Genomic DNA, 12,149 nt, shown 5'->3' with positions numbered 1-12,149 from the left:
TCTGGAGTATAGCTGGGATGATGGTGTTGAAAGTCGAACTGAAGTCCACAAAAAGGATCCTTGCATATGTCCCTGGTCTGTCCAGATGTTGCAGAATATGATGCAATCCCATGTTGACTGCATCATCCACAGACCTGTTTGCTCGATAAGCAAATTGAAGGGGATCTAGAAAGGGTCCAGTGATGTTCTTCAGGTGGGCCAACACCAGTCTCTCAAATGATTTCATGACCCCAGATGTCAGGGCGACAGGTCTGTAGTCATTAAGTCCTGTGATTTTTGGTTTCTTTGGGACAGGAATAATGATTGAGTGTTTGAAGCAGCATGGGACTTCACACTGCTCCAGTGATCTATTGAAGATCTGTGTGAAGATGGGGGCCAGCTGGTTAGCACAGGATCGAAGACACGCAGGTGAAACACCATCTGGGCCCTGTGCTTTCCTTATCCTTTATTTTCACAAGTCACGGCTCACATCATCTTCACAGATCTTAAGTGCAGGTTGAGTAGCAGGAGGGGGGAGGAGGGGGGTTGCAGGAGGTGTTTGTGTGAAGTGAAGGTCAGAGTGGGTGTGGGGTGTGAGATTGGGTCTTTCAAATCTACAGTAGAACACATTCAGGTCATCAGCCAGTTGTTGGTTTTCTACATGCTTATATCTTTCAATGTTAATATTAACTCACAGTTTATAAAGGAATACAAATAAGAACTCAAAAGGGATTGTACATGTTTACACTGATAAAATAATAAATGATTCAGACTTTATTTCTCCATCCTACAGAAAACACATACATTAGATATATCAGCAAAAGTAGCAATTAGACGACTTGTTGGATAAACATTATGCAGTATTGTTAAATGTACTTCTCTTATCTTGTTAGAAATTCAAAATAACAATTTAAAAAAAAAATAATTCCAATAAAACAAATGTAATTATTATTTTAACATGTTTTTCAGCAATTGACTTATGTGTTTGTTTGTTTTGTTTTTATCAATAAGACTAAATGTTTAGGCATAATTCTTCTTCGGTCACCAAAACTTATGTGATTTTATCTTGCTGACAGTTTTTTAACAACATAGTTCAAATTATACAATGTCATAAATACTTCATACTCAAGTACACTACCATCATCTTTAAACATGATCCAAAGCAAAACCTCTTTTAAACCATTTATTCATGAACAAAGATATTTTCCACAGTATTTCTTCTGCACAAACTACTCAGTTATGAAACTGCATTTCAAATGAAAATCCAAGCTTCCCATTTTATTAAAAATGTATTAATATATGTTACATTTATTCCCATTTATTAGTTACCATGTGACGTCATCGCCACACTGACCCAATCAGAGACGTCGCTGTGACGCCACGCCCCTCCCCCTTCGGAGGTGTTTTCGCGTGCTGTGAGCAGTCACACCGCGTCCGTGTTAAACCCGCCAGAATGAGCGAATCTTCAAGCAATTCACCAAAACTCACCGACGAGCAGATAGTGAACAGGTGGGCTTTAGACTTTTACGTGTTTAAAGCCTTCAACGCGTTTAGGAATGGAGATTACACCGCGTTCACGGAGTTCACGGACATTATTGAGAGTGAGTGGGCGCGGGAGCCTTAGCATGTAGCAGAAAGTACCATAATAACAAACTATACTCTGTAAAGGGGAATGCTAGATGTAAATGATGCTCATTAATATGCGCAGCCTGATTAATTATTCATTATGACAGGTTTGGCGGTCAGACCTGTTGATGGAAACAAGGAGGTGATTGTCAAACTGCGTTTCATGCAGTTTCTGTCCCTGGTGAATAATGGAGATAAGCTGGGTGAGTTGATGGACGTCCATGTAAATATGTAAAAGTCGTGTGTTGATAATAACAGTGTTTATTTTGAGTGCAGGAATCACGTTGACTCTTGAGTCTGCTCTGAATGTCCTGGAGTCCTTATGCAGAGACATGAGTGTCCCACAGAAACACCATGAACACCTACACAACTCCATCACTGAGATGGTCAGAGACTTCATGAAGCATGTGCACAATACAGCAGTTCCCATGTAAATAATAAAGTGCATTGCTCTTTGTTTTCCTCTGCAGCTCATTAAAGTGTGTATCAAGAGTGGCGAGTTTGAGAGAGCAGAGGAGATGTTGAACAAACACTTTCACAGAGGAGTGGACTTCACTGCAAAGGTAAATGCGTCTGATGGAAATACAGTGTGTAAGATCTCAGTTGTGTCATCATAATGGGCTTGTAATCTTTAGAGGAAGCTGTTTGTCAATCTGATCCGGAAGAGGTGCTGCTCGCATTCAGTGCTGCAGTTGAGCTCTTACACAGAGTTTAAACAGGACATGCTGGATTTCATCGAGCGAATCTACAGCGTCCCACAACCCTTCCTCAGCACGGTCTGTTCATTCACTTCTTATTTTATATATTTATACCACGGGTCTGTTGAATGCTTGATTCTGATTGGTTGACAGGCTTTCTAAGGTGTGCGATTATTTTCCAGTAAATGCACGGCTATGAAGTAGTTCCAGGTCTTGACCGCCTAACGGTTTCATATCACTTCGCCAAATTATTTCAGTTACTTCAAAGAGCCCTACAGGCTACCACAACAAAATAACAAATTAAAACAAAGACACTGGTTAAAGTAAATTGGTTAAGAACATCAAACATTGTCTATAATATCCTACATTTATTTACATTTTGGTTAAAACAAGCCCCTGAGCTCCCTTATCTCCTGCACTTACACACGCTCACACACATTGAGACTCGAGTAACGACCAACAAATAGAGCCGCACCCCCACAACTTGATCAGTACAACGGTTTCTATTATCCGAAATAACTTTTTATGTGTCAGTGTATTTCGCCCTAATCGGCCTCACATAGCTATAATGGAAAGCACCGTCGGCTACCCCTCCCCTCTCTCGCGCGCTCACACAAACTCTCTCGGGAGCAGTAAATAGAAAAGAATAAGAACACTATATAAACGAATGGCGACACTCACTGCTGCTGAGACTTAAATGTACACTTTGGCAATTTGAAGTGATGTTATTCCTGACGAGAGCCACTTTAAACACAGCAATTCAACTCCCGATCAGTTTCTCGGTTTCTCTCGCTCTCTCACACACACACACACACACACACACACACGCCCGCACTACCTTGCCGAGATTCAGCGCAAGCCTCCGTTGCTAGTTCTAAAGTGACATTTTGGAACTAGCAATGAAGGCACTGGCTGTATCAATGCAAGATGCTGTATCCGTGGCGGAAGTAAGTAGTTCCACTCACAAGAGCGTTTTAGGGACGAAAACCAGAAAATGTCTTGAGATAAAACCCTGAACGATTTCTTAAGGTGTGGTAACCGCTGCGCGTCGTGACCGCATTACCACCTCGTGGTGTGCATTATTTTTCAATAATTCAATGGGCTGTCATCAGTTATTCCTTACATATTCCACGAGAGCCAGTGTCTCTTTTTGTGACCCCAAACATCAACAATCTTAGAGATTAACCTGTATTGATATTTAGCCATATTGAGAATATCTACATCAGCCATCTAAATGTTAGCATTGATATGTGCATTACAAAACAATCTTAATAAACCCCTTGAACTCCATAAGCATCTAATTAGTTTACGCTTCAATTTTAAAAGTCCCCGGATACATAAGTCACTCATATTTGGTATAATCTGAAAGCTTAAAATCTTAACTTTTCATATCATACCATCACTGCTGCATTTATGTTACAAAAAAATAACAAAATGAAGCCTTAAAAGTGCTGTAAGCAATTGTTATTCATGGAAAGGTATGCAAAAATAATTCCTACTCTCTGAAAGATATTAATGAAATAAGTGTCATGAGATTTCTCACTGGTCTCTGTAAACAGCAAACAAAAATGTGTCCACGGGCCACTGACGATGATGCTTTCTGCCTGTCAGTAATATTTTGCACACTCATAGTGTTGTAGTTGCAGCAAATTATCGAGGCTTAATGCCATTTTTATGCCATGATTTTCATGACAGTTGTTAGTTGAGGGTGCTATTTTGCTGCTCTTGCTTTTGACAGCTACTTCTGCAAGATGTCGGTCTCAATAAATATGATTTGGTGTCTTTGGGATGCGGGGTTTTGGAAAAAAGGGGCGTGGCTAATCCAACGGCTCAATCTTGTGGAAGTTAGAGTGGCTAAAATCAATTACAGCACCTTTAAAATCTTAGCATCGCAAATGAGTGCCACCTAGAGGTGATGATATAGAAATATGTGAATGAAAGAATCACAAAGTGATATGTGGTCTCTGTAAGACAACATAGAAAACATCTCATGTCTGCTCCAATCACTGCATCTGTAAGACTCAAAGTAGCCGAAACTCCACATCAGCTATTACTTTAGGTTGTTTTCTTCAAAATGAGCTATTGCTTACTTGTCTGTGAGCTTGTATGGTGAAATAATCCAGTGTTATATCAGAAAAAGCATTATACACAAATAATAGACAAAATGTGTTATTAGACGCAGCGCAACAAATACAGTTTAACAGAAAGCAGGTGTCTTGAAATGCTTTTTAAAGTTCTTTTTAACTAGAAACAGCATCTAAAAACAGCACTCCTGCACGAGACACTGAATATACAAAGCGAAACAAAAATGTTCGTCTAGCTTCCGTTTACAAAGAAAAACAAATGGATGGTTGCAAAAGCGTTCGGTATGAAGAGCCCCTTACAGTTGGTGGAGGTCTTTGGCCGTTGCGTCTTGCTCTCTTATAAGTGTTTCTCAGATTAAACAATGAGTTTTGTAAACGCTTTGTCAGGAAAGATGTTCAGCTTGGAAATGTGTGTATCGAGATCCTCGCGTTTGGTTCCAGTCTGTTGTGTTTTGTCTGATTGAACAGCCCCTGGCCTGGGCTCATAGTCTGAGCCGCTTCACCACTGAGTTCAGCCGAATACCACTGCTATCTGGGAATATTGCTACTCTACATACAACTGTACTGAATAAAAAAAACAATGTGGTATTTCACTGTTATTATGAAGCTTGAGTCTGGACTAGAAGGAATCATTGCAAGTGTAACACCATGTGAACTGTCTATTGAAGCGTTTTCCCCCTCATTTTACTTTTGATTTAACATTTGAAAATATGGACAAACTAAAACTTTTTATTTATTTATTTTATGCACATTAGTTGAAATATAATGTTTTTTTTAACAGCGAGGACAGGAATGTTCTGTGCAATAATATAATGGTGCTGAATGGTTTATGGATTTAATGCACCCTCTTGTGGACTAAGGAAACAACTTCTATTTAAAAATCTGCTGATTCCCCCCATTGGCCCTTCTCAGTCATGGCCTCCTAATAATCCCCATCCATTAATTGGCTCAATCACTCCACTCTCTCCTCACCACCAATAGCTGGTGTGTGGTATTTGTACTGGCGCACGATGGCTGCCGTTGCATCATCCAGGTGGATGCTGCACACTGGTGGTGGTTGGGAGAACCCCCTGTTCACTGTGTAAAGTGCTTTGAGTGTAGTGTCAGAAAAGTGCTATATAAATGTAATGGTCATTCATTCATTCAACATTCAAATTTACTTTCTCTGCCCAATTGACAGCCCTGTTATATATCATTGCAAAGCTGAGGATCTCTAGATCCTAGATTGAGCTTCTAGTCCACTCGGAGCCTGAGATATACGATGAAACATACATATATTTTTTTTATGTTGTCTGTAAAATGACACACTGTATGTGTGTAAGGTAAGCTTTTAAATTTGGGAATAAAAAATTGCAGGTGGCAGCTAAAAAATGCGTTATTATGCTTGAGACTTAAGTACAGTTTAATTTAAAATATAATTTAGAAAACTCTCTCTTTTCAACCTGGATAACACTGCATGCATTCATATTAAAACTGAAAAGACAATTGTAGGCTGAATTACAGAGGAAATCATATTTAAAAAAACACAGCTTATGTGGACACGTAAGCGCCGTTCTGATGAGTGTTTGAGGAGTGCACGTGTGTGAACAGACCAGATAACATACGTCATGTCAGTACAGCAGAATGAATTCAACAGTTCTGGAGTACAGTGGGAAAAGATACACTATAAATGATACCCATTTATAAACACCAATATAAAGTCTCGACAGTCTCACGTTCGCATATATGAAGTCGTACATTGAGGGAATCCCAGGGTTTTACATGAGGAAAAACCACACTATTGTAGCACAGTTCTGCTGCAGGTAGTGATAGAAAGGCAACAACTCTGGAATATCTGAAAATTAAACAAAGCAATGAAGAATAAAATAGGGAAGTCTTTCTCCGATACCATGGTTGTTATTTACACAAGCGTCGCAGGGAAATTACGATGCTGTGGAGAAAGCTGCTGACCGTCCAAGCCGCATGTATACGGCAGTTAAGAGAAATCATCGAATATGGTTCATGTAAACGAGTCTTAAGCAGCTTTCTCACAATAAACCGCTTTCTGGTGTCCATGTAAACAGCAAGTAAAGTCCATTTGTAAAGGCAGCAAGAAAGTGTTAGAGAGAAATTACTTGATGAACATAATTTATACTACTTTCCAGATAGTGATGTTTGGAACATCAAATAAATGTTGTACTATTAGTTCTTGGATATAAAAATCTTCTAAATGGTTATTTTGTTTAAACTACATTTAATGTTTCTAATTTTGAAGCTGGACATGTTGCTTTATGCAGATGCTGCAGCGCTCGGGAGGTTTGTGTGTCGTGAGGTCACGTGATGAGCTGTACTCTACACCACCTGAACAGACAAGCCCTTCCAAATCAACTCAACATGGGTGCACACACACACAATACTCTTATGCATGTTCATTTTAACAGTCAAACATCTACGGTATTAATAAAGTCATAGTTCACCCAAAAATGGCTGACAGTTCGCTCAGTGTTTACTCTGTTATAAACAACAGTTTATAGTGACCACGACTGTCAACAACACCATGAAAGTAATCATTAAATGCAAATTGAATGGTGATTCTTGAAAACGCCTGTTGTATGTGTATGTTAAACTCAATGTCTGCTCTATGTCCTGTGCATCAGTTCAGAGTGCTCTCCATCAGGTCCGGTGCAGGTGAGTATGCAGCAGCTGCGTCTGGTGTACAGCACACTGAGCGAGCAGTTCGGGGTGAGTGTGCCCTTCTGTCAGCTGCAGCAGGAAGTGGAGAGTGAGGCGCTGCAGGAGAACAGACGAGTGTCCAGTCCAGAGCTGCACCTGTCTCTGTCCGAGACGCCACGTGAGCAGAGTGAGAGACTGGATGTTGGCGAAGTAATGAAGCAGGATGGCGAGCACAGCTCCACGCCATCACGTTATGCTGACATGACCATCTCGCGATTAGTGCTGGAGGAGGACAGTCAGCACAGTGACGATGACATCATACCACAGGAGGAGGAGTCACAAGTTAACAACGTGTCACATGACACACCAGCCCCACTGATGCAGACTGACAGGTAACAAAACACCACTGTTTTTACTAATATATCCAGTCAGTACAGTCCCTGTGCTGTGATTCATCCTATGTTGTGAAGTTGTCAAAAGTCATGTGTGTTTTGCCGGAACAGGATTGGCAGTGATGGAGCATCTGTCTCTGAGCCGCAGACGGGTGATAGCAGCCCTGCATCTGTCTGCCGCAAACACATTAGGAGGTGTGTATGACACGCATTCAAGGATCTGTCAGAAAGTCACTGTAGGCATGTAACAGTACACAAATTTCATGATGCGATACAAACGGCGTGTTCCCAGAACTCAGTTGGTAGATTAAGTTCTGGAGAAATTTCAGCTTTCGCTTATTATTTTAGATCGAAATCAGTTTTGTGACTAGGATTCCTAGTCCGGTTGTTGAGTGGACAGTTTTCCGGGTCCAACGCATAAATTGGCTGTCAGAATTAGCTTTCACTTGCGGTTTTGTGAAGATGGAAGTCTGACAACCGTATTTGGCTGGTATAGTAAACCCACCTGACATTGTATGTGCATGAATGGCTTTGATTGTCAGGGAAATCCCAGAGCCAGTGCAATGTAGGCAATCTCAAAAGTGGAGATACGTGTTTTTCATCAGACAGTGACAATATATTATATTTTAGTGATATTTGTCTTTTTTTTTTTTTTTTTTATCTCAGGAGAATAGTGAGTGAATCAGAGAGTGACTCGTCTGAGCAGCTTCCTGAAGTTCAGAGTTCAACCCCTGCACGTCACACACGTGACCCCAGCTCACCACCACCCGTCAGCCGCACAATCACAGATAAACAACACCAGAACAGGTATGTATGACTCACAATTCAATATCCTGTCTGGAAAATATGAACATGAGCTGTGTCTCAAATGACACACTATGCACTTTTAAAATGTACTATGCACTCAAATGTGTAGTGTATGAATTTTCAAAGTGTAGTATCGTCCCAAATGGAACACTTAATGGTTTTTTACTACACGCAAGCATTCACTGTTTAACAGCTGACGAAAGTGACGTTTCAAGCATACATGTGTTGCCACTAGCTTTAGCGCGTTAGCCAACATCAGTTCAACACTTGTATCTTAAACAACGTACATATACACACACAGTGTGAGGTGTGTTTAACTCACATTTGTCAGGTGCTGTTTCCACTGAAGTTTCACTAGCTGCTACATTCTTCTTTATTTACAATTGTTTTGTCAGACCAGCAACACAGCCAGGTAACTCCACCCCTTCCGCTATGTACGGCAAGCCGCTTGCGCCGAGTGCACGATGTGTCCAACATTCCACACTCCGTTTTTACGGTTGAAAAAGTGCATCATCCGGGTACTTAAACTACACTTCTTTTTGTTGCATTTTCAGTGTAAATGTGCTAGTGCTGCCCCCTAATAGTCGACCAAACGTTAGTTGATGAGAAGAGGATTGGTCGGTTGGTCGCAGAAAAAAAGAAACCACATAAAAACAACGAACACCGGTATTAGTGCTGGTTGGACGCTAGGTGGTACTATGGGGTCATTTTCGTTAAGCAGGGTTAAGGTTAAGCCTACACAATAAAGCAAGACACCTTGATTTCAAACATAGAACTTTATTTTTTATTTATTTTAACTAAAAATTCAAATGAAACTGGAAAAAAATAAGTGCAATTAAAATGTGTGTTGTTCAACTTTTTGAAAGACAGTTGTGAAGGGCAACATCTCTCTGGCAAAGAACCTACTTCATCTGTGAATACATTTGTTTTGTTCCCTCATTCACGATATATAATGTAAATAACCACCTTTCCATTTACCATCAGACAAGTATCCATCTAAACATGCCATCGGAAATTAATTACACAAATGAAGATATAAAAACAGTTATAAATGTAATAATTATAATGATGATAATAATCACTGAAATATAAATCATAGTTCGAGGTGAACGTGTTTTTGTATTTTATGTTTTAATCACAGATGTATAGGCTGCAGAGTTGCGTTCACAATGAACTGTTCTGTGGAAATAAAGTGAACTGAACTCAAAACACCTCCTGATCTGAGATGTCTGAGGTCATTTGCAGCACTCTTAGACGATACTGTTCTTGCAAAAAATGTTCAGAAGACAGAAACAAAGAAAGAGTGAGAACCCTTTACATGCGCTTGTTCCACGAGACTGCACGCCTCCGTATCGGCGTGTCATACATGCGCATAGACGGCTTTTCTGTCATCTGTTCTTAATAATATAATAAAGTGTTTCTTCAAGTGTCTGTGTGTCTACGGGCAAATCATTTGTAATATTAATTTGATAATAATAATAGCCTAATAATAATAATTAATAATATTAATAATTTAATACATTAATGGGAAAATGAGGCAAATATGGTCTTGACATGGTTAAAAGCATCGGGGATCACTCTGACCATCGTCGATCCCCGAGATCATCGTCTGTCGGCACAATCCTAATGTGCATTTCTCTCTATAAATTAAGTAATGTCCGGACAGTCTGCTTGCTGGTTTTTCCGACACATTCAGGATCATTACCGCTTTTGCCGGTGTCGCTGCGGCTCGCTTCGTGCGTGCGCTTATTACTCTCATTATTACGGTTTAGTATTTCTCTGTAATGTAGAACAGTGTTAGCAATGTTACTTATAACATGCTTTCTCAGCCCTGGAACTCAAACCATTTTCTGATGCCCGCCCAAAAAAATATATAAGTAATTAAATTAATATCATAAACGTGCGACTAGTCGACTAATGGCTTAAACTAACGACTACTAGTCGACTAGGAAAATCTTTGGTTGGGGGCAGCCCTAAAATTTACTACTCGAACTACTAACACTACAAAATGGTGTAGATTAGTGCAGAAGTGTGTGGTTTGGGATGCACCAATGGGCTTTGTGTTACATACACTACCATCAAATGTATGGAGTTGTGTTTTTAAATTGATAATTTAATTGACCACATTTTGACTAAGTCCCTAAAAAAATCTAAATGACTTCAGAAAATGAAAACATGTTTATTATAGAAAAAGTGTGTTCAGTTGAATTTATGAAGTGCTTTTTTTTTTTAATGCATGTGCAATAATGTAATAGATCTGGATGAAAACTTAAGTGTACCGTTATTGACCCAAATACATTTATAATGTTACAGTCGTCAATCGTTCTGTTCAGCAGCGCTGTGTGAGCGAACAGCTCCCTCTAGTGGTCTGAACATACGTTATATATATTGTATTTTAGTGATGGATGATTTTTTTTTTTCCTTAGGAGAATAGTGAGTGAATCAGAGAGTGACTTGTCTGAGCAGCTTCCTGAAGTTCAGAGTTCAACTCCTGCATATCACACACGTGACCCCAGCTCACCACCACCCGTCAGCCGCACAATCACAGATAAACAACACCAGAACAGGTATGTATGACTCACTGTAACTAACAACTATTTTGATAAGCCATTAATTTGGTAATTATTCTCTCAATGACAAAGTCATTTCATTTCCAGCATATTATTAAAAATGCTTTTATTGATTAGCTGTAGTAGGCTTTCACTTTTATTATTGTGTTTTAGGTAGTTTTATGGAGAGATTTTACAGTTGTTGTTTTTTGTCTGGAGCAGAATTGTGAGTGAATCCGAGAGTGAGCAGCATGCACAAGTTCAGAGTTCAACTCCTGCACATCACATGCATGACCCCAGCCCAGCGTCCATCAGTCGCGCACACACAGTCAAACAGCGCAAGAAGAGGTGTGTGATGCAGTGTGTGATCTGTCTCAACATGCTCTTTGTGTTATGAACACTCTGTTGAGTTGTGCGTGTTTGACAGGGCACGCTGGCAGGATGTATCAGGCACACATGTGGACTGGAGCGATGAGGAATCATTGTTTATTGCAGGTACACAAACATCATTCCATTAATTCACTTCATTATCTAATTACATCTCATGTTTTACATGCTTCATTCAATATGGAATTAGTGTCCATATACCCTTATAAAATATGTCTGATCGGCATCAGGTGGAAATAATGCAGATTAATCATACAGGGGTTTCTTACCACAACCCCACGGCTAGTTGAATGTGACATCTTTAGTCTCTTTTTACCGGTAACCCGTATGTGTGTTACATATGGAGATATGCTTTCATTGACATCATATTGATCTTTTTTTTTTCTGTTTTCAAGCTCCAAGTAAAGAGAGACAGACCAGAAGGGTGAGAATAGACATTTCCTCTGATAGTGTTTGAGGAATAAATGTTTAATGAAATGTGTTTGTCTTGGTGTGTGCTGTATTATTTGTTGTGTTCAGTGTTGTTCATGATAAGTGTATGGTGTTTATTTGTGGTGGTGTTGCAGAAGTGGACTGTGGAAGAATCTGATTGGCTGAAGAAAGGAGTGGCCCTTTATGGAGAGGGCAAATGGGGGAAAATCCATTCGGCGTTCCCGTTCAAAGGACGCACAGCTGTAAACCTGAAAGACCGCTGGAGAACTATGAAAAATCAAAACGTTGTGTAATATATTGAGCTTTATATCCATTTTATTTTGATATTAATTTACCACATTTCAAAAGAGAACTGAAGTTTTTCTGTACAAATTTTGTTTCATAAATGATTTGTTTTAAAATGTTAAAATGTAAAAAATTTTAGGAAGACTTTTTTCATTATTAAACGTCTTCATTTGTCCTATTTGTGCAGTGTTGTGATTTTTAAAATTTAGACAGTTCATATGCCAAATGAAGACTCTAGAGTAACTTTACCCTGTAAGT

At 39.6% G+C, this 12,149-nt stretch overlaps 1 protein-coding gene across 4 annotated transcripts; it reads left to right on the top strand.

Moving 5' to 3' along the window:
• Nucleotides 1-1,371: 1,371 nt before the first annotated feature.
• terfa (telomeric repeat binding factor a) lies at nt 1,372-12,069 on the top strand. 4 transcript variants are annotated; one of them, XM_051688716.1, is made up of 14 exons: nt 1,372-1,580; nt 1,713-1,808; nt 1,882-1,991; nt 2,076-2,168; nt 2,241-2,381; nt 6,664-6,764; nt 7,024-7,431; nt 7,543-7,626; nt 8,098-8,238; nt 10,665-10,805; nt 11,010-11,135; nt 11,215-11,282; nt 11,570-11,598; nt 11,741-12,069. In XM_051688716.1, the coding sequence occupies exons 1-14, from the start codon at nt 1,433-1,435 to the stop codon at nt 11,897-11,899; spliced, it is 1,845 nt and encodes a 614-aa protein (XP_051544676.1). In that variant the 5' UTR covers nt 1,372-1,432; the 3' UTR covers nt 11,900-12,069. The 4 variants fall into 4 exon arrangements, with proteins under 4 accessions (XP_051544676.1, XP_051544677.1, XP_051544679.1 ...); XM_051688717.1 differs by lacking the exon at nt 2,241-2,381; XM_051688719.1 differs by lacking the exon at nt 8,098-8,238.
• Nucleotides 12,070-12,149: the final 80 nt, after the last annotated feature.

The sequence above is a fragment of the Myxocyprinus asiaticus genome, chromosome 45 (genome assembly GCF_019703515.2).
Source record: "Myxocyprinus asiaticus isolate MX2 ecotype Aquarium Trade chromosome 45, UBuf_Myxa_2, whole genome shotgun sequence".
Lineage (NCBI taxonomy): Eukaryota > Metazoa > Chordata > Actinopteri > Cypriniformes > Catostomidae > Myxocyprinus > Myxocyprinus asiaticus.
Note: the sequence above shows the minus strand (reverse complement) of the source record. Positions and strands in the feature narration are given on the sequence as shown.

Coding starts and splice junctions, on each gene's coding strand:
- terfa (XM_051688716.1), top strand. CDS start 1,433: ATGAGCGAATCTTCAAGCAATTCACCAAAACTCACCGACGAGCAGATA. Junction 10,806..11,009: donor GATAAACAACACCAGAACAG/GTATGTATGACT, acceptor TGTCTGGAGCAG/AATTGTGAGTGAATCCGAGA. Junction 11,283..11,569: donor GGAATCATTGTTTATTGCAG/GTACACAAACAT, acceptor TCTGTTTTCAAG/CTCCAAGTAAAGAGAGACAG.